A 22510-nucleotide genomic window follows, 5' to 3' on the forward strand; every position below is an offset into this window, starting at 1 on the left:
TGGTAGCACCAGCGCCCGGCCAGGTGCCTCTAACCCGAGGACACAGGCTGCCTGCTCTCCGCTGTCCTCTGGCAGCGCCGACACCCTGGTTCTTGGACCCACGTACTTGGGCACAGAGCAAAACCCACCAGCTGCTACTGTCTGCTGCACCCCATCAGGCTTGACTCCACAGCTATTTTCTAACTGCTTAAGTACAACCAGAAAGCACCCCTCACGCCCACGCCGGGCCTCCTGCAAAATCCTTCCCGAGGCTGGGCGTGATTGCAGGGGAATCAGAACAGGCGCCTAGGATTGGGGTGTTTGGCCCTTGGGGCGTTCCACGGCTTTGAACACTGTCACCATCACTCATCTCTGCTCACCCTTCAGGTGTAAATTCTACAGCTGTGCCACGGCACCTCTGGGAGGTTTGGGAAGGAAAACCAGAATTGGTCCTAGTAACCCACTCTTCAATCGGCATCAGAATCACTCGAGCTTACGGCCAAATCCTGAGTTCCAGACCTGTCACGCAGTAGGTGTGGGTCAGGGGCCAGGAGTCTGCATCCTAACCAGGCTCTCGGGTGACTGGGGTGCGGAAGGCACTTTGAGAATTGGTGGATTAGGACTTGACAATTCAGAAAGTCCTCTCACGAAGGGAAACCCATCATCGATCACCGTACAAAGGGAATATCGGCGTTACGGCCATTTCACAGCTGGGGCGCCTGAGGCTTGGGAGAGGTCAGCTGACCCGCCCCGGGTCACGCTACAAGGAAGACCTGCAACTGTTGAGCGCCAGAACACACTGTTCTCCTTACCCCTCTCAGCCATCCTCACAGTTACCCTGGTTATTTTTAAGCCTTTTTACACCAGTGTGACACACAGAGGGACTCATTTCATCCTCCCTCGAGAAGCGGGAAGCTTAGGGAGTGAAACAACATGTAAGGTAACCTGGGAACTGGAGGAACCAGGCCTGGACCCTGGGCCCCAACCCACTTTCACTCTCTCTGAAACAGTCAATTCCCCTTGTTCGCAGGAGGCATGTTCTCTCAAGTCGCCAGGAGCCCTGAATTAGCCAGTACTGGGACCACCGCTCCCGAGGAAAGTACACTGCAGGGTTCCTGCCAGCCTCTGGTCACAACGGTTTTGTCAACCAATGAACACACAACCTTGTGTGTCTCTCTTTAAAGACAACGTATTTCATGTACAATTGACCCTTGAACAATGTGGGTTTGAATTGCACGGGTCCCCTTCTGCATTGTTTTTTCCCAATAAATACAGTATCTGCATTTTCATTTTACAGATCTTTAAATGAACTGAGTGTGGGGACAAGTTTGTATTGGATTACAGATCACAACACTTAGAAATAAAAGAACTAGAGTGTGAGCCCAGGATTCTAGCCACACTGTTTCAGCTTCCCGCCCTGGGGGTGAGTCATTCATCAATTCCTTTACTTTTGAGGCAGAGAGAGGGGTGCTGGGATTTTCAACTGCCTGGGGGTTGGCGCCCCAACCCCCGAGTTGTTCAAGGGTCAACTGTATACTGTTGCTTTATGAACACCGCACTCACGTCCGACAGAGCTATAACTCGTGCCTGAACGAGGCTCCTCTAAACACGACTTCCCACGCACGGCCCATCACGGCCCTGCTGCTCTTAGGAACACAAGACAGCAGGGCCATTTCAAACAGCGAAATCACCAACAAACAGCAAAAAATGCAAAAAAAAAAAAACCGTGACACTGAATAGACCGCAAAAAGGGCAATTGTTCAGAGTGTGAGCTGAAACGGGGACAGAGAGAAGGCCTCCTTGTTTGACCTCAGCTGGGAACAGGCACGCAGGGCATTCAGTGCTTCACCACTGTGCGCGCGTCCCTGAAAGGCCACGGGAGGGAAGTGCTGGGAGTGCTACGTTTGGGGCTACAATAAACTGTAGCTAGTAGGCGAATTTGCAAGTGTGCAGTCATTTGGAATCCATCAATGCTGGGGCCGTGCATGCTTGCGAGTGGCAGGCAGTGCATCTGGAGGACCAGAGAGCCCTCAGCAGTCTTTGTCTTGTTCAGAGGGTAGAGCACGGCAGGCTGTCCCCTGGGCTGTCCCTCCCGCACGCTGGCTTCCGCACCACGGTCCCCACTGCACGCTCCCCTGGCCTCTTCCTGGCAGAGGCCCCGGCCCTGTGCTACGGCCTGGCTGCTCTGCTCCGCGTCCCCTAATACCCCACGCCCTGGGGTGGGGGGTTCAGCCACTTTGCAGATCACCTACAGAAACATTTTTTGAAAAATGTCTGGGTTCCTCCCTGCCCCTCGCCTGGCTTCTGGGCTGCCTCTCTCCTGTTCAGGAACATCAGCAAAAGCTGAGCCCAACAGAAGCTGGGATTTAAAGCTTCAGTCTCTGCCCTAAGGAAAATAAGGCCCAAGAGTGTACTTTTCCTTCCACTCTCTGGTTTTTCGAATTACTTGCACCTTTGGACTATTTCCAGGACTGATCACAGCTGACGTCCTAAACCAGCAGCCCGGCGGACCCCTGGCAGTACGGGGGTTAACACTGTGACCTCCTTAAGCTGCTGAGAAGTCAGGTCTAATTTTATCCTATAACTGGATAGGCCAGACCTTTTTCTTTTGCCCAAGTGCTGAGGGAAGCCCGGAGTCAGCACTTCTGGGGGCTCGGGAGGCGGTGGCCCTGCTTTTTGCCGAATGCGGAAGGGGAGGCTGCTGGCCGCGGGCCCAGAGCCGGGCCCTGGGGGTGTAGGTGACAATAACCCGGTGCCAGCGGGAGCTGGGGCCACGTGCTTCCTGCTTCCGGCCGACTCCCACCCCGACGCGCCCGGTACTGAGCTGGCCCGAGCTGGGCACAGCGAAGGGCCTCGGGGCAGCTCAGTACAGGACCCCTCAGGGAGGACGGAGGTCCGAGCTGGCCCCGAAGCCCCCAGCACTGCTCAGCCCGCTGGAGAGCCTTCGCCGCGTCTTCTCGGCCTCCCTCCCTCCCTCACTGCACATCACGCCCCTGTCCCCCAGCCATCAGCGCTCCCACAGCCTCCTGTTAACTTTGCCTCTTCCTAGAAAGCAAGGGCGCAACATGCTTCAGGAAATACCAAGGAAGATGGGAGCCTTGGGTTCAAGGTTCAAGGCACAGCCGGGTTCCAGGCCTCTCCCTGTCCAGCTCTTCCTGGCCACGTGCACTGAAATAGCACAGCCTAGCAGACCCCGCTGCACCCTCCAGGGCCCCGCCCCTCCTCCTCCAGACCCCCTTGCTGGGCTTCCAGGGTAACGTTCCTACTGAGATGTACCGAGTGCTTCACACTCTCGGAAGCACTTTTTCAAATCTGTAGTTTTGCGCTTGCCGAGGAACAGGTCAGCAGGGGCTGCTGTTTTCTCTCGGAGGCAATGGAGCTCAGAGGCACCGTTAGCAGGTGGGAGTCTGTGCTTGGAGCCCACAGCGGTGCCTGGTCCTCCTGCGTCATGCTGGGCAGCGGGAGGGGCTAGGAGGGGAGGGAGTTCCAGGAGGAGCGGGGTAGGGGTGCGCAAGTCCGCAGCCTCTCAGCGGGGCGTCGCGGGGGACCAGGCCATGCAGAGAAGATGGAGAACGACGGCATTACCTCCAAAGAGGCCATTCCACAGGGAGGGGCTCGAGATCACTGTTTCCCCCTTTTGAGGCTGGCCCGCTTCACTATCTGAGCCCCCTTCCTGCCCTCTATCAGGTCCGGCTGCAGGCTACTGTGCCCTCTCAGCTCCACCTGGAGACAGCATTGCAGACACAAGGCAGGACAGATCACACACACAGACGGCAAGAGAACACAGGCCCCTACGGAGGCGGTGGGAACAGTGCCACCAGGGGCAGGAGGCTCGAGGGGGAGCAGAGAGGTGAGAGGTGAGCCCCAAGGGGGCTGGCGCAGAGGGCAGCAGGAGTCACGGGCCGGCCCCTCGGAAGAGCGAGGGCCTGGGAGGCTGCAGCTCGGGCAGTACCTTGGCGTGAGTCATAAAGTAATCAACACCGGCCTCCATCTCACTAGGGTCCTCCAGGGGCCCCCCAGAAATCACCTCCTCGGGCTCCTGGGTGCCATCGGCTCCGGATGGATCGACGTGGAGAACAACTTTGCGAATGATCTGCAGAAGAGAGGGAGGGCAGAAGGGGCTGGGGTAGCCGGCCAGACAGAGCTCGAAAAGAGCAGGTCCCGGAATGAGCTGGGGGGTTAGAAGCAGCCTTTGTCCCCAGGTGCCCTTCCCTGAGCGGTCAAGATCGGGGACGGCCTCTCACCCCCCATCGGGTGGGGAATTCGCACTGGGCAGCCTCAGAGGGGCTGGAATTTGTGGGGGGCTCTTACTGAGGCTCATGGATGATCAGGGTCTCACCACCGCCCCCCCTGGCTTCTATCTCTAGCCCAGGGCGGTCTATCCTGCCTCCTGGTGTGCTGGAAGTTTACGCCCTCCGTCTTCCCCTTAGGACTGGGAGCCCCCGAAGGGCAGGGCGTTCCTGTCCCTGGGATCCACCTGTTCCCTATTCACGCATCCAGATATTCCAACGCCAGTGTGCTCTGCACCTACCGCGTGCAAGCAGTGGGAGGTGAGAACACACACGAGCATGAAGCTCCCCGTGCAGGACGGAAGACGGGGTCCTGCCCTGACCTAGCATGAGCCCCGGAGCAACACAGGTCTGCCTTCTGCCCACACCTAGCACCGTGCCCAGCACCCGTTAGGCAGAATCACGTCTCCTGGTGTAAACCTACTGCCAACCCCATGCATTCCCACGTCCTTTTATCTCAGGAGGCCCACAGGGACCCCCGTACTGCTGTCATACAGCTGTTTTCAGGGCCAGGCATCACAGGACTAGGTTTGGGGGGTTCCACGGGGCCCGGTCATTCTGGAACCCAGTCGGAGGAGCTGAACTCAGGCTGAATCAGGCAAAGTGGCTGTAAGGAATGTCACGTCTGGACTGTGGCAGGTGCTTACCCCTCTGCTAGGGCAGCAGCAAGAAGCTGGGGGTGAGTCCACTGCCTTTGTAAGCTTCTAGCCCGCCTGCCTCTGCCCAGCTCAGGGGGACTCTGCACCCACCTTCTTGGTGATGACGTTGCCCTGCTCATCCGTGAAATGCTCCTCTGTCACCTGCTCCCCTGGAATATTCTGAAGCTCATCCCCCTGGAATTAGAGAAAGGGAGAAAACTCGAGATTGATAAGCGGGAGTTTGGGAATAAGGACAGAGGATGAAGAAATAAAGTGGCGCCAGCAGTAGCCACAGTCCCACAAGTCCCCATCCTGGCAGGAAACTGCAACTCGGCCGCCAAACCAGGCTCTGCATGAGGGGCACCCCGGGGGGTCCTGGGCCCGAGGACAGGAGGGAGCCCTGGGCTCCCAGGAGCGCTGCCGCGGCAGCGGGGGTGGGCAAAACAGGGGCGATTACGCGGGATTTACGGAGACGGAGGGAGGCCCCCGATTTCTACTCCAACGGCACTTGACAGGAAAGAACCCCCTGCCCCAGACGCCTTTGCCCAGAGGGTGACTCGCTGCCTCACTGGGCTGGCTGGGGACAGAAGCAGGAGGGGGCCGGCTTCCTAAGTCCCGGCGCCGAGCTTCCTCTGCCGCGTCGGGGAGTCGGGGGTGGGCCGGGCAGGGAGTGCCGCCCAGCTCCGGCCCCGCACGTTCCACCCGAGGCCCGCCCGGCCTCTTCCAGCAGGCGTCCTCACCAGCGTCCCGCACATCCCGGCGCTGCCCCCGCCTGGGTTACCTTCAGGAGGACCCGGCGCCGGACCACCCTGGTGGAGATGGTCTCCTCGTCGTCGCTCAGGCCCTCGCTCTCCCCCAGCTCCTTGTCCAGCTCCTGGTGGATGTGCTTCAGCACAAAGCACAGGGAGCCCCGGACGATGTGCATCACGTTCTGGCAGCTGACCAGAAAGAAGCCCAGCAGCACCAGGGTGACCAGCAGCTGGGTGATGAAGGTCCACATCGTCACCTCCTCACCAGTCTGGCCCTCCGGGGCCTGCGCAGCCAGGGGGCCACCAGGCGGGGGGCCAGCCTCTCATTCTCCTCTGGGACTCTGGAGGCCCCCTGGGACACCCTCCATTTTCTCCCCGCGAGGGAGGCGGCAGGGCCCCTAGTGGAACTGCCGCCAGAGTGCCCTCCTGCTGAGAGCCCAGCTCTGCCCTCGGCCCGGGTGACGTCAGGCTCCAGTAATTTTAGCTCCCAAGCCAGCTGCCGGGCTGTCCGGCAGGGCTAGAAGGAAGCAGGCAGGTGTGCATGTCCTGGGCGCTGGAGGCGCGTGTTAAAGTCACCGTGTGCGACACCAGCCCTGAGAGCCGGTGGCCCTGTGACAGCTAGAGGCAGCTCTGCCCAGGAAAACTGTCCCATTCGGACTTGGGAAAATAAGATGTCTCCAGAACGTGGCTACTGCTGTGTGTCCCTGGGCTGCTACTGCCATGATCAGAATGATGTCACCCCGCTCGCTCATGGGATGGGGCCGGCTAACACCCTGGAGGGTGCAGGGTTTGTTTCAAAAATAGCCCCTGGTGAGTGATTTGCTCAGGCCCAGCTCTGGGAGTGCAGGCGTCCAGGGAGGGGCCTGGGAACCCGTGCAACTCCATCAGCCCCTCTGGCCTCGGTCCCCGCTTACGTGGCACAGCAACCCCAAATGCAAGCATGTCACTGGTGTGTCTATTTAAGGCCTGTCCTTAAAGGCTCTTCCCAGGCTGGGCTGTCGACACCAGGGCAGGAACCATGCGCATTAAACTCAGCTTTGCAGAGCTGACTCCCTAATGCAGCCCAGCAGCTGCGGCTGAAAGGAATTCCCCTCCTGGGATCAGGCCGTTCCTCTCTGGCCTGCAGCCGGCGTGGCAGAAAGAACCGGGAACTGGACCCGGCACACTGACCCTGCGGCTTCGCGCTGAGGGGCTCAGGGAAGCGGGGCGCCTTCTCTGAGCCTCGGTTTCCCCGGCGGTCAAACAGGGGCGGGTTCAGGAGCTCTCCTCCCGTTCTGAGAGAGCCGGGGGGTCGCACAGTTTGTGAGCCCACCGCTAGGGGTGGTGACAGCAAACACCCCACGCAGCCCGCTGCCCAGGAGGGGCTCTGTGTGCGTTTCACACACTAACGGTTACGCCTGCAGCACCCCCCATCGCGTCTCTGATTTTCCCATCTCACACAAAGGAAACGGAGGCACAGAGAGGTCGATAACTTGCTACGTGAAAGAGTAAGGAAATGAGGGTCAGATTTCCAGCTCCGACCCCAGCACAATCCTGCCTCATCTCCACAAGAGAGCACCTGGGACACAGAAGCCACACGTGCAAGGGGGCACGAGAGCCCTGGGTCTGAGCCCAGCCTAGGAGTTCAAGGTCAGATGCTGCCCACCAGGGCCGCAGGGAGGGACTGGCTGCCTTGCAGGTTCAGGTCCCCAGTTATACCCCACTCCCCGACCCCGTGTTTTTTGAGACTCACTGGAAATCCTAGCAAACAGGTGCTCTGCAAACGGTCACCTTAAACAGGGCTCGTTATCATCCCCTGAAGCCCTGGCAGATGACTAGGAAACAGCTCACCTACCCTCCCATCCGCCCTAGGCAGGGAGGTGCTGGCTCACTGGGACTGGGGGTCAGGAGGTCCCAGACTCTCCTGGGCCTCAGTTTCCCCATTTGTAAATGAGGCAGTTGGGCCAAATGACCTAGAGGGTTTCTCTCGCGGTCCCCTGGGGTGGTCCTGCTTCCTCTCCAGGCCTCCCCTCACCAAAGCCAACCGCAGAGACGCTCCTTCCCCGGGACTCCGGGCGGGGGGCGGGGGCACAGACCCGGAGTGGGGCCATCTGTGCTATGGGACAAGCGCTCACTACCGGGAGAGGCAGCAGACGGTCCCGTGGAACAGCCCCTCGGCCAAGAACGCACGGGGTGGCCTGGGGTTAAAAAATGGGTGCAGCCGCCCAGCCGTCGGTGGTGCGGACTCGGCAGGGACGCCTTCTAAGTACCATCCTGTTTAATTCCTGGCAGCGCGTGGCAGCCAGCAGCCCAGGTCATCGTGGAGCCCACCTGGTCCTGGGGTCCTCAGAGGTGCCTTCGAGGCTCGGGCTTGGACAGGAGCGAGGGGAGGGGAGGAGAGGGCTGTGGAGGGGAGGGAGGGTGAGGAACCGATGCTGACCGAAGAGAAGAAGCCAGGGAGGGCGGAGCACATTGTTACGTACGCGTTAAAGCCACATATGCACAGAGCAGCGACGCGAACTTTATAAAAACGCACGAATTAAAAAGACACGTTCGTAAGATGTCTGGGATTAACGTCAAGATAACGTGGGGGGACCCCTCGGGGGTGGGGGTGGGGCGATGAAACCAGGGGGCCGCCAGCAGGCAGTGGCAGCGCCTGGGCACTGCGTGCGCGCAAAGGTGACAGACTGTTCTGTCTGGTTTGGTATCTATTTGCAATCTTTCATAATAAAACTGTTTCCAAAACCACATTAAAATGATGTCTATGGGAATGGGGAGTGAAGATAAAAGCAAATAAATAAATAAGTAAGGAGGACTGAAGGGAGGCCAGGAGGGCGGAGGGTGCAGGCAGCTGGAGCCTGTGCTGGGATCGCGCCCTCGGTCCCAGCCTGTTCCACCCAGGGAGCCCACCCGCACGGGCAAGGAGTCCCCAGTGAACCCTGGCGACAATCCTTCTCTACCTCGTTTACACAAGGGAACCCGGGGCGGGACAGTGGCTGGTCCTCGTCCCTACAGACACGGTGGGACCTGAGTTAGCCTGGCCTCCAGGTCTCTGGTGCTAAGCCCTTCTTCCTAAACCACGACGGAAAAAGAAAGCAAACAAAACTACGGCTTTGGGGCTTCCCTGGTGGCGCAGTTGTTGAGGGTCCGCCTGCCGATGCAGGGGACATGGGTTCGTGCCCCGGTCCGGGAAGGTCCCACATGCCGCGGAGCGGCTGGGCCCGTGAACCACGGCGGCTGAGCCTACGTGTCTGGAGCCTGTGCTCTGCAACGGGAGAGGCCACAACAGTGAGAGGCCCGCGTACCGCAGAAAAAAACCCAAAAAAACAAAAAACTATGGCTTTGGCAACGGCCCTGCAAAGCCAACCTCTGACCCTGTGACCCTGGGCATCTGGAGGGCAGTGGAGGGGAGGTGCCTGGAAGTCTCATCAAGGTGAGCCTCTCCCCTCTCTCTCAGGGATCAAGGAGGCAGACACGTGGAAAGAGAAAAAGATAAGCCACTGCCACAATTTTTAAAGCTGGAAAACACGCCCAGCTAGGGGCCTGAGCAAGTGAGCAGCTGCCCCAGGCCTGGCCCTCTGGCTGGAGCATCAGTGGCGGCTCCCCGCGGGCTCTCACCTGTACGTGGTGGGAGAAGGTGCTGACAGCCTCCTGCATCCACTCGCTGGGGCCCTGTGGTCTCCGGTCCCTGCCGGCCTCGGGCTGCTCCATGTGCGCGCGCTCCGGTGCAGAGCCCAGGACCTCTTCGTGCTCCCAAGACCTGCTGACGGTTCTCTGGAACGAGTGTGGGCCTTGCAGGGCCTCCTCCCCCCAGGAGCCTTGTGTGGCCTCTTGCAGATAGGAGACGATGGAGCCTTCCGCATCCCAGTCCTGCAGTCTGGGGCCCAGGAAGAGACCGAGGACACCAGTCACCCCCAGTCTCCGCTCTCAGAGACCCTCCCCCTCCAGAGCCCTGGCCCATCCAGGACGGATCCTGTACTGCCCACTGGAGGTCGGGAGAGCATGAGCTATCGCACAGCGACTGCCCTGTCCAGAGGCCCGCGTGGGCCATCCTTGCTGTCCGGGTGGAGAGGGCCACGGACACCGGTGGCGCTGGGCCCCACCCTGTGAATGGATGGCTCCACGCTCTGGGCTCCCGAGGCACATGGCTCACGGTCCAGTCATCGGGGTCCCCACACCCGTCATCCCACCCACCACCCTCCAGCCCCTCAGGTCACTCCCACCGCACGGTCCTCACGCCTGGGCTCAGCTGGCAAAATGATCACCCCTCCCCCTTGAAGCAGGCTCTTCCACGGCCTCCGGGACACATGTGCCTGTTTCCCCCTCCCTCTCTGGCCGTTCCTTCTCAGCATCCTTTGTGGGATCCTCCTAATTTCCCTGGCTTCTGACCCTGGAAGGCCCCAGACTCAGTTCTTCTCTGTCTACACCCACGTGCTCTGCAAGCTCATTCAAGCCGTGGCCTTAACCCCAGATGTGGGTCCCCAGCATCTCCTCCTTGAACTGCAGGTGTGCGTGTCCAACTGCCTCCTCGACGTCTGTCCTTGGGGTTTCTGATGGGCATCGCATGGGCAGCCCAGCCAAGTTCACACTTAGGGTCTTCTCCCCGGACATGTTCCAGCCATCCTCCCACTGCAGTAGATGGCAACCTCGTCCCTCCAGGTGTCAGGCCAAGGACACCCGTGTCGTCTTGGACGTCCTTCTTTCTCTCACACTCTATATCTTATTTGCCAGGAAACCCTTTTGGTTCAACTTTCAAAAACACACCCTGAACACGACCACTCCTGGCCACCAAACAGCCACCATCTTGGTCCACGACACCATCGACTCCTGCTTCCAGCTCATCTTCCTGCCTCTACCCTTGGCTGTGGCTGGCCGTGGCCAGATCACCTCGCTCCTCTGCTCAAAACCCTCCAATGGTTCTCCATCCCACCCAGGAAATGCCAGTCTTTCCAGGACCCCGAGGCCTGACATGTCCGGCCCCATCACTTCCCTGACCTCACCTCCCGTGATCACCCTGCTCTAGGCACAGGCACCTTCTCGCCGCCCCTCGCATGTGCGGGCCGCACGCTGCTCCGAGGCCTCTGCCCTGGCTGGGCCTTCTGCTGGCTCCGCTCAGGCGTTCACATCGTTCATCACCTGAATTCCTTATGTCTTTCCCACGAGTCACTCTCAGGTGTCCCTGCCCGCCCCGTCCATGATTTCAACCACCCCCTTCCCTGCTTTATTCTTCTGTTTAGCACTTAGCATTAATTAGCATCTCTCTTTTAATTACTTTTAATTCCATTTACTTTATCTGTTTTTATCGTCAGTCTCCCCACTAGAACATAAACGTCTTGCACGTAGAGACTATCTGCTTTGCTCAATGCCACAGCCATGCTCCGAGGCACTTCATACAGGGGCCTGGCACATAGTAGGCATTCAATACACACTGTTGAGTGAGTGAATGAAATTCATCTGTCCCCATGGGAGAGATGACCCAGGTCACAGAGCCATCCTGTGACGTTCTGAGGCCCGGCCCCCAGGCCTCTGGTCCCTGTCTAGGGACCCTGCTGTCACAGTGGTGCAGTGGGCGGCACACGGGAACATCCAATCAGTGCTTGCTGAGTGAGCGGCCATCGCCAGCGGTTGGAAGGTGGGATTTCACTTGAATCCTCATGGCTCAGTGTGCCCGATTTTCCCGAAGCGTCGAAGGATTCGTTTGGGACACTAAATGAATCCTCGCTGTCTTGTCTCCTAAGCGACTTCGTTTTCCCTCCTGCTGGGGGATGCGGGCCACACCGAGTGGAGCCTGGGGAAGGGCCGTCTGCCCGGGCTTCTGGGAGGAGGATGCAGGTGGGAAGAGGAAAGGAGAATAGATTTCCCACGGCCTGGCTGGATCTGAGCTCCCTGGGTGGCCACAGCCTTCTGGGAGCACAGGAACTATCTCCTTGCTTTAGGAAAATTCAGGCAGCAAAGCGACACAGAGGAAAGGGCCTTTGCCCCTCCCTTCCTGTGCCAGCCCCGGAGGCCAAGGCGATACCTGTCACTGTCTGTCTCTCTCGCTCCAAGCCCCACTCTGCACTCAGCCCAGTGCTGGAGTGTGGCGGATGTCCACTGCATGCACGTGGCCTGGGGACTCTGTGTCTCAGAGGGGCATCAGGCCATCTGCCTGCACTGCCAACGGGCATCCTGCTGCTGGACCTGTCATCACAGGCCTTCTCATCGCAGGAAGGGTGGTAAGGAGCTACCCAGGAGAATAACCATCTTTAACAGCTGAAGCTCTGTCCTGCCCCTGATAAGCCCGCTGGCCTCACTCCTTCAAAAGGGTGTAAGTAGAAAGGGCAGCCTTATCAGCTCTGTCACACGCAGGCTGTGTGACTGCACACATAGCTTCCCTGGGCCCTGGTGCTTCTAGGTTTCCAAATACGGTTTGATTTCAGCAATCAACACACAACAGCGACGGGGGCCCAGAGCACCCAGCTCAGCTGTACTTCAGGGACGTGGCTTCTCCCAGCCTTACAATCTCTCTCCCAGGGATGCTCTCCCCTCTCCCAACACCCTCAGCCTCTCTCCTGCTGGCCAAAAGATGGGGCTGGCAAGGGGGGTGGGGTGGGGGGTGGTTCTGGGGGAGGGACTGGCCTTTGCAGACACAGCTCCACTCTCACAAGACAGAGGCCTGAGCGCGGGCTGGGTGGCTTCAGAGGCGAGCTGGCGCCTTACTGAACTTATTTGCGCCAGTGTGTTTAGAACACAGCGTCGGGGGACAGTGGCGCCCGAGTTCCCTCCGTACTCGCTGCCAGAAGCCCAGGGCGGTGAAAGGCATCCCGCACGGCGGCCCAGCCCTTACCTGTCCTGGCTGGAGTCCATCACCCGACTCACGGTGTGGGATTCTGTGATGTGGGCTTGTACCCTCTGCTGGCCTGAAACAAGAGACACTTCATTCCCTGAGCCCTGCCCTGCACCTGTCGAGTCCTCCTGCCTCTCATGACCTGGCAGCTTCTCTTCTGACCTCTGACCTTCCTCCTGGTCAAGCAAATCGATAAGGCCATTTGCGGCATCTGAATCCACTGTGTCGTCCTCCACGAGGTCCAGAGAGCCCAGCATGGGGCCCTGGGGTCCCTCGGAGAGCGCCCCCTCCAGCTTCCACTCGTGGCCGGTGGCGTCCGAGTCCTCGGCCTTGCTGCACTCCAGAGAGGAGTCCTCAGCAGTGACCAACGAGGGCGTGAGGCCCGCGGACCACACCTGCATGTCAGACATCTCCAGCATGGCGTCATGCTCCGTACCCGCCAAGGGGATGGCGTCTAGGACGGCCACCTCGTTCCAGTACTGGTCTGCGCGCAGCGGAGAGGGGAGCGCGTAGTGCAGGGAGGCGGGGGACAGCAGCTCGTCCTGCAGCGAGGAGTAACCTGGATGGGCAGACAGAGGGCGACATGCTCCAGCTGTGACCTTCCATCACGCGCGCTCACGTGCCGGTCACGCGCGCACAGGCACGGCCACTGACGCGCATGCGCATTCCGGCGGTGCGGGCCTTCCCAAGCCTTGTGGCTTCTGCCCAGGCACCCGGGCAAGAGAACAAGGCTCTGGGGGCTGAGGAAGAGGGGGCAGCCAGGGGTGAGGGCGGGGAGGGGGCTCCTTTGCTGGACGCAAAGAGAAGAGGTTGGAATGCTTTCTCTTCCAGTCCAGAGCGGGGATCAAGACGTCTTGATCCAGAGGCTGGAGCTCGAGCCGTCCGCGATCAGGTGAAAGCCCCACTGCTCAGTGGCCGCGCGGAAGGCAGGGCTGCTGTCTCTTTGCACCAGCGTCCCTTGGGCACAGCCCTTGGGGGCTCTGCTAGGAATGCACCTCCAAGGGAGGGGGCAGCCCCAGAACCAGGGTCGCTCACCGAGCCCTGGCGGGGCTGGCGAGCACACTGAGTATCCACAGACCTCGGTGCGGTGGTCAAACGGGAAACCGCTCAGTTTGGGATGAAGTCGCTTAGCCGCAAGCAGTGTATGGGTTCCCAGAACTGTGAATGAGCCAAAGTGGCACGAGGGCGTGTCCTCAGGGCGCACGAGGTCCCGGGCACAATGCTGTTTCCTCAGAACTCTGCCTGCCGATCCCGCCAGGTCAGCTGTGACCCAGGGGAAGGGAGCCAGCGGGCCCAGTCCCCTACCGTGCAGCCCTGTGGTCAGCAAAGCCTGTTCCCAAGCCTGCTCCCTGGGGACGGGCTCGGACACGAGTCGGTGATAGTCTCCCGGTTGGGTCTGGTGTGCAGACCAGGATGCTGAGGGGGCAGCAGGTTTAAGTGTGGGATCAGTGTGCGTGTCCTGGACGGGGTTCCCTTGGGTGGGGCCTCTGCTCTCCTCCAGCTTGGGGGGGGGGCGGTCCCTGCAGCAGGGGAAGAGGGCCTCTGCCTCCCCTTCGGAGCAGGTGCCAGTCTGAGGGGGGCCTAGAAGGCAAGATTCTCCACTTGGCCCAGCCTGTCTGGGGACCCGGGAGCAGGTGTGTGCCCACAACCTCTGAAGATCCAGCAGAGCCGAAGGGGACCCTGGGCATGGGTGGGGCTGCCCCTGCAGGGTCTCCAGGGACCTTCCTGCCACGTCCCGAGAGGCCCCTAACCCAGTGTCTGCAATCTTCATCCTGCCATTCAGCCCTCACTGCTCCCCACCCCTGCATCTGGCTTAACCTCTCTCCTGGCCAGACGGGCCCTCGTCACTCCCAGCTGAGCCTCAGCTCCTGTCCTCCAGCTTCTCTGCTTCTGATAGAACTCAGCCGTCCTCCTTCACTCACTTCCTCAACCAGAAAATATGAAATGAGGTCTGCTTCCACGCCAGGCACCATACATGCTAAAGGGTTGGGGATTATAAACACACACAGACACACACACACACACACACACACACACGACAGGTTCTCTTTGTCCTCTTTCTTTCACAACGTTTTCCCAACGACTCCAGCTCACCTTGGATTTCCCCCATCTTTGAGCCTGTCCTGGTTTGCATGACTGTCAACTCCAAGAACAGGGAACCTGTCTATGCTGTCCCACTGCAGAGCTTTCAGATGTGAGGGGGACACGGGAGCCAGAACCGATGACCTTGCCCATATGCAGTGAAACCGAAATTGCCAACGATTACAGGTGTTCAAGGCAACAGGCAACCAGGCCACGTGCTTGACATTCATTCTGCCTTGTAATCTTTCCGAAGAGTTTTCCTCCTGACTGATCTCTACAAGTCTACGTGGTTCCAGATTCCAAAATTAGGAGAATGAGAAACAGACCATGGCGGGGGGGTTGGCTGGGGGTAGGGCTGTGCAGTGACAGGGACCAAGGGACCCCTCCAGCTCTGGCCAAACTAGGAGGGACAAAGAGAGGAGGGGGGGGGGAAATGGGTGGGTCAGATCTTCCCACGACAGTAACACCAAGTCACTGCACGTGAAACTGTGACCTAACTGGGAAACCAGGGCAAATGGCCTTCCAACCCTCTACAGAAATCTCTCCAGATATCTGTGAGTAGAGCATTTAAGAATCACATAATTTTTTTTCTTCTTGAAAGCATTATTCTATTATTACCATTACTAATTGAGCTCTCTTTCATATGAAATATATCCAACATGTTATTTTTAATTGTCACGACATTATTCCTACTTTATAGATTAGGAAACTAGAGATTGAGCAACTTGCTTAAGGAACACAGTGAGAGTGGTCCTTTCACTAGATTTTGCCATTAATATATTTTAAAGATAGCTTCATGGAGGTATAGTTGGCATACAATAAATCCACATATTTAAAGTAGATAATCTGATGATTTCTGATACAGGGAAACACCCATGAAACCATCACCACCGTGAAGAGAAGGGCCATTCACCATCCCTGAGAGGTTTCCGCAGGATCCTTTGTACTCCTTCATTCTGCCACCCACTCCTAGGTAACCACTCATCTGCATTGTCACTATACAGGAGCTGCATTTGCCAGAATAGTATATAAATGGAACTATACAGTGTGGAATCTTTTTTGTCTGTTTTTTTTTTTCACTCAGCCTAATTTCATCCATGTTGTTGCATGTATTGATAATTCATCCATTGTTATCGCTGAATGTCTAGATCACACTGTAGGTATATGTTTAACTTTTTAAGAAACAACCAAAGTTTTTCCAAAGTGATTGTCCCATTTACATCCCCACGAGCAGCGCATGGGCTCCCAGTTCCTCCACATCCTCAACACTTGGTATGTTTTTCGTTTTTTTCGTTTTTTATTCTAGCTCTTCTTATAGATGTGTAGCGTGTCTACTTATAGTTTTAATTTGTATTTCTCTGATGACTAATGACGCTGAGCATCTTTTTGTGTGCTTATTTGCTATTTGTCTATCTTCTGGGTTAAGTTCAAATCTTTTGCTCACTCTAAAACTTGGGTTGTTTTCTTATTATTGAGTTTTGAGAGTTCTTTATGTATTGTGGATACAAGTTCTATATCAGATGATTATTAGCCAATACTTTCTCCCAATCAGTAGCTTTTTTTTCTTCTTCATTTTTTTAAACAGTGCATTTTAAAGTGCAGAAGTTCTAAATTTTGATGAAGTCCAACTTATCCATTTGTTCTTTTATGGATTGTACTTCTGGTGTTGCACCTAAGAAATATTTGCCTTATCCAAGATCTCTAAGGTTTTCTCTTATGTTTAACCAAGAATTTTTATAGTCACAGTTTTACATTTAATCTATGATCCATTTTGTGGTAAGTTTTTTATGTGATGTAAGGTGTGAATCCCAGTTCATTTCTGCATATGAATATCCAAGTGTTCCAGCACACATATTGTAAAGATTATCCACTGAATTGCCTTTGCACCTTTGCCGAAGATCAGTTTTTCCTATATGTGTGGTTTTATTATTTCTGGATTCTACTGTGTTCCATTGACTTATCTGTCTTTATGGCAATACCACACCGTATTGATCACTGTAGCTTTGTAATAAATTTTGAAGTCAGTGTAAGTCCTCCAACTTTGTTCTTTTTCAAAGCTGTTTTGGATGTTCTAGGTCTTTTCCATATGAATTTTAGAACCACTTTGTCACTTTCCACAGAAAAGCCTACTGGGATTTTGACTGGGGTTGCATCAAATATATAGATTGTTTCAGGGAGAACTGACAAAGTATCGAGTCTTCTGACCCATGAACACGGGTGTATCTCTACATTTATTTAGGTCTTTTAAAATTCCTCTGGGCAACGTTTTGTAGTTTTCAATGTGTGTCTTTCACATCTTTTATCAGATTCAGCTCCAAGTGTTTCAATTTTTTTCAGTGCTATCTTAAAGGGTATTCTTTTTTCAATTTCAATTTCCACTTGTTCATTCCTAGTATATAGAATTCAATTGATTTTTTTAATATACTGAAATTGTATCCTGCAACCTTACCAAACTCATTTTTTAGATTCCATTGGGTTTTTATATATATCATGTTGTCTGTGAACAAAGACAGTTTACTTCTTCCTCTCCAATCTGGCTGCCTTTTATTTCTCTTACTTGCCTTATTGTACCGGCAGCACCTTTAGGACAAGGTTGAACAGAAGCCGGGGGAGCAGACATCATTGGCTTGTTACTGCACTTAGAGGGAAAGCACTCGGTCTTTCACCATTAAGTGTAATGCTAGCTTCAGGTTTTTTGTAGGTGCCCTTTTAGGGCTCTGCTATCAGACTCTCCAATTTAGGGGACAGCGATTTGCCCTAAGTCTTCACTTCTCTTACAGACCCTAGAAGAGTTACTGATTTTTCAAACCGTGTAGCTTTTTACTTGTTGTTAGCATGGAGTGGTGACATCCAAGCTCCTTACATGCAGAACCAGATACTGATTTATTTTAGAATATTCAACCATTTTGCATTCCTTGGATAAACCCCACTTGGTCATGATGCACTTTTATATAGTGCTGGATTTGATTTGCTAAAATTTAGTTTAGAGATTTTTGCATGAATGTTCATGAACGATATTGGTCTGTAGTTTTCCTGTAATGGCTTTCTTTTTTTTTACCAAAAATGTAATGCTGGCCTCATAGAATGAGTTAGGAAGCATTATGTCCTTTACAATTTTCTTAATGAGTTATTTCTTCCTTAAATGTCTGGTAGCATTCACCACGTAAGTCCTCTAGGCTTGGAGTTTTCTTGGTGGGAATATTGGTTTTTTTAAAAATTTACTTTATTGAAGTATAGCTGATTTACAATGTTGTGTTAATTTCTACTGTACAGCAAAGCGATTCAGTTATACATAAATATACATTCTTTTTCATAGTTTTTTTCTATCATGGTTTATCACAGGATATTGAATATAGTTCCCTGTGCTATACAGTAGGACCTTGTTGTTTATCCATTCTATACATAATAGTTTGCATCTACTAATCCCAGCCTCCCATCCACCCTTCCCCCACCCTCCCTCCCCCTTGGCAACCACAAGTCTGTTCTCTATGTCTGTGAATCTGTTTCTGTTTCATAGATACGTTCATTTGTGTCATATTAGATTTCACATATAAGTTTTATCATATGGTATTTGTCTTTCTCTTTTTTTTAAATAAATTTATTTATTTATTTATTGGCTGCATTGGGTCTTCGTTGCTGTGTGCGGGCTTTCTCTAGTTGCGGTGAGCAGGGGCTACTCTCCGTTGCCGTGCGCGGGCTTCTCATTGCAGTGGCTTCTCTTGTTGCAGAGCACGGGCTCTAGGTGCGTGGGCTTCAGTAGTTGTGGCGCGCAGGCTCAGTAGTTGTGGCTCACGGGCTCTAGAGCGCAGGCTCAGTAGTTGTGGTGCGTGGGCTTCGTTGCTCCATGGCATGTGGGATCCTCCCGGACCAGGGCTCGAACACGTGTCCTCTGCATTGGCAGGTGGATTCTTAACCAATGTGCCACCAAAGAAGCCCCCTGTCTTTCTCTTTCTGACTTACTTCACTTAGTATGATAATCTCTAGGTCCATCCATGTTGCTGCAAATGGCATTATTTCATTTTTTATGGCTGAGTAATATTCCATTGTATCTATGTACCGCATCTTCCTTATCCATTCGTCTGTCGATGGACACTTAGGTTGCTTCCATGTCCTGGCTATTGTGAATAGTGCTGCAATGAACATTGGGGTGCAGGTATCTTTTAGAATTATAGTTTTCTTCAGTCTTTAGTGATGTTGCCTCTCTCAGTCTGGCTGGATGCTTATCAATTTATTGATCATTTCAAAGAACCAGCCTTTGGTTTTATTGATTTTCCCTAGTGTTTTCTGTTTTCAACTTCATTGATTTCCACTCTGATCTTTATTATCTCCCTTGTTTACTTTGGGTTTAATTTGCTCCTTTTTCAAATATCTTAAGATATTATAAAGCGGAGGTCACTGACTTGAGAACTTTTCTCTTTTTTAATGTGGACATTTAGTGCTATGAATTTCTCCCTAATACTGCTTTACTGGCATACCATACATTTTGATATCTTGATTCAAAATACTAATTTCCCTTTTGCTCTCTTCTTTGACCCATGGGTTATTTAGAAGTGTATGATTTAGTTTCCATATGTTTGAGATTTCCCATGTAGCTTTCAGTTATTGACTTGTAATTTAATTTCACTGTGGTCAGAGAACATACTTTGAATGACTTGAATTCTTTTATATTTATTGAGACTTACTTTATAGTCTATAACATGGTCTATATTGGTTTGTTCTGGGGCAATTGAAAAGAATGTGTATTCTGTTGTTATTGGGTGGGATGTTCTACATTTTCCAATTCCTAATGTCAGTTAGGTCAAGACGAAGGACAGTGTTGTCAAATCTTCTATATGGTTACTCATTTTTCTACTTGCTCTATCAATTATCAAGATGGAGTATTGAAAGCTCCCACTGTAGCTGTGGTTTTGTCTATTTCTCATTGTGCTTTTCTGTTTTTGTTTCATGTATTTATAGCTATAGTACTGGTGCATAAACAGTTAAAGATTGTGATGCCCTCTAGATGAACTACTTATTATTATGAAATTATTGTCTTTATCCCTGGTAATATTATTTGTTCTGAAATCTACTTGTCTGATATTAATATAGCCACTTCAGTTTTCTTTTGATTAGTGTTAGCACAGTTTATATTTACTCATCTTTTTACTTTTAAGGAATTTGTGTTTTTATATTTGAAAGGCATTACTTATAGGCAGTATATATTTGAAATTTACCTTTATATCCAGTCTATCTCTGCCTTTTTTTCTTTAATTAATTAATTAATTTTGGCTGCATTTGGGTCTTCGTTGCTGTGCTCAGGCTTTCTCTAGTTGCAGTGAGTGGGGGCTACTCTTCGTTGCTTTGCGCGGGCTTCTCATCGCGGTGGCTTCTCTTGCTGCGGAGCATGGGCTCTAGGTGCACGGGCTTCAGTAGTTGTGGCACGTGGGCTCAGTAGTTGTGGTTCACGGGCTTAGTTGCTCCATGGCATGTGGGATCTTCCCGGACCACAGATCAAACCCGTGTCCCCTGCATTGGCAGGAGGATTCTTAACCACTGTGCCACCAGGGAAGTCCCTATCTCTGCCTTTTAATGTGGGTTACTTAGGTCATTTACATTTAATGAGATTATTAATATGGTTAGGTTTAAACCTCTCATTTGCTAATTTCTACTTTCGTCCCATCTGTTCTCTTTTTCCTCTTTTGGATTAATTGAAATTTTCCACTTTATCTATTTTGATTGCTTATTAGCTATAATTCTTTGATGATTTTAGTAGTTACTTTAGGACTTTTACTATACATCCTTAAACTATCACAGTCTACTTTTAAGTGATGTTATATAATGCATGGCATATAGTATAAGAACCTTACAATAATATACTTCCATATTTCTCTCTCAAATTTTTTGACTTTTGTACCATTGTTGTAATATATTTTACTTTTACACATGCTAGAAACCCAACATTATATTGTTATTTTTGTTTAAAGTTATCTTTTAAAGAGATTTAAATAACAAGAAAATTATGTATTTGTTCTTATGGTTAGCATTTTGGCAGTTCATTCCTTCGCGTAGATCTGTATTTCTGTTGCTGTCGTTTCTCTTCGGCCCCAAGGATTTTGTTTTTAAACTTTTCTTGTAGCAGTCACCTCCTGGTGATGAATTTTCAGGTTTTGTGCGTATGGAAAAGTCTTTATTTGCCTTTGTTTTTGGAAGTTATTTTTGCTGGATATAGAAGTCTACGTTACTTTAGAGATGTGTTTCTTTCAAGATGTGTTCTACTTTAAAGATAGTGTTCCACTGTCTTACTTCCATTGTTCCTATGAGAAATCTTAGGTAATCCTTATCTTTATCCCCTTGTATATAACAGGTCTTGCTTTTTTCCTCTGGCTACTTTTAAACCTTTCTCTGTCACAGGTTCTGACCAATTTGTCTAAAATGTGCCTTGGCACAGTAGCTTCCATGTTTCATGCAGTTAACTGAACTTCTTGGATATGTGTATTTACGGTTTTTGTCAAATTGTAAAATTCTGGGCCATTAATTCTTCAAATACATTTTCAGCCCCCTTCTCTGCTGGAAACTCTAATTTCACAAATATTAGGTCACTTGATTTCCCCACAGCTCACTGATGCTTTTTTTTTCTTCCTGTGTTTCATTTTGGAGTTTCTATTGCTATGTTGCCAAGTTCCCTTCTTCTGTAATGTCTAATCCCATTCAGTATACTTCATTCATCCTATACCTTATAGTTTCATCTCTAGGAGATTGGTTTGGGTCTTTAAAAAATATCTTCCAGGGCTTCCCTGGTGGCACAGTGGTTAAGAATCCGCCTGCCAATGCAGGGGACACGGGTTCGAGCCCTGGTCTGGGAAGATCCCACATGCCACGGAGCAACTAAGCCCATGCGCCACAACTACAGAGCTTGCGCTCTAGAGCCCGTGAGCCACAACTACTGAGCCCATGTGTCACAACTACTGAAGCCCGCGAGCCTAGACCCCGTGCTCCACAACAAGAGAAGCCAGCACAATGAGAAGCCTGCGCACCGCAACAAAGAGTAGCCCCCGCTCGCTGCAACTAGAGAAAGCCCATGTGCAGCAATGAAGACCCAACACAGTCAAAAAAAAAAAAAAAACTTCCAATTCTCTACTTCACTTTTTAAACATCTGAAATAGTTATTAACTGTTTTACCATTCTTGTCTGCTAATTCTAATATCTGCGTCAGTTTCCGTTGATTGACTTTTCTCCTTATTATGGGTTGTGTTTCCCTGCCTCTTTGTATGTATGTCTGGTAATCCTTAATTGGATGTTGTGACTTTTATCTAGTTGGGTGCTGGGTATTTTTGTATCCCTGTAACAATTCTTGAACTTTGTTCTGTTATGTAGTTGAGTTCCTTGGAAACAGTTTGATCCTTTTGAGTTTTGCTTTCAAGGTTTATTAGGTAGGAGCATTGATCAACCTAGGGCTAATCACTCTCCATTTCTGAGACAGGACCATTCTGTGCTCCCTATGCAGCATCTGTGAACGATCAGTCTGCCTATTGGGAACAGATGATTAATATTCAACCAAAACTTGCAGGGAACCTTCTGGAGGTCTCCAGAGCTCTCTCTGTGTGCAGCTGTCTCTCTAGGGAACTCTAGCTGCCCTGGTCTCCTTGGATTCCCAGCGACTTCTCCTGAACCAGGGAGTCTTCTTGGATTTCTCTTCCTTCTGCCATGACTTAGAAACTCTTTCGAGGCAGTGATCTAGGCAACTGTAGGGTTCACCTCATTTATTTTCCATGTCTCATAGATCGCTGTCCTTTGCTGCCTGATGTCCAATGTCTCAAAAACTGTTGTTTCATATAATTTGTCCATTTTTTGCCTGTTTCAAGCAGGAGCGTATATTCAGTCCCTGTTGCCTCATTTTGGCCAGAAGTGGATGCATCACAGACAGTCCCTCAGATACGGCCGGATAAACATGTTCACTCCTGGGAATCTCAGTAAGACTTCATAAAGGCT

At 52.4% G+C, this 22510-nt stretch overlaps 1 protein-coding gene across 5 annotated transcripts in view; it reads right to left on the bottom strand.

Annotated features, from left to right (window-relative positions):
* ANK1 (ankyrin 1) overlaps window positions 1-22510 on the bottom strand; it is a gene marked incomplete at both ends in the record, with an annotated part of 211426 nt that overhangs the window by 2368 nt on the left and 186548 nt on the right. The window contains 5 exons of one of the 5 annotated variants that reach the window (XM_082863943.1): window positions 3601-3702; window positions 3932-4072; window positions 5018-5101; window positions 9259-9511; window positions 12461-13019. In XM_082863943.1, coding sequence (XP_082720069.1) covers window positions 3601-3702; window positions 3932-4072; window positions 5018-5101; window positions 9259-9511; window positions 12461-13019 — 1139 coding nt within the window. Of the gene's footprint in view, window positions 1-3600; window positions 3703-3931; window positions 4073-5017; window positions 5102-5687; window positions 5907-9252; window positions 9512-12460; window positions 13020-22510 lie in introns of those variants that run through there. The other 4 variants (XM_082863942.1, XM_082863944.1, XM_082863945.1 and 1 more) reach the window with 4 other exon arrangements.

Source organism: Leucopleurus acutus (assembly GCF_964270905.1).
Source record: "Leucopleurus acutus genome assembly, chromosome: 21".
Classification (NCBI taxonomy): Eukaryota; Metazoa; Chordata; class Mammalia; order Artiodactyla; family Delphinidae; genus Leucopleurus; species Leucopleurus acutus.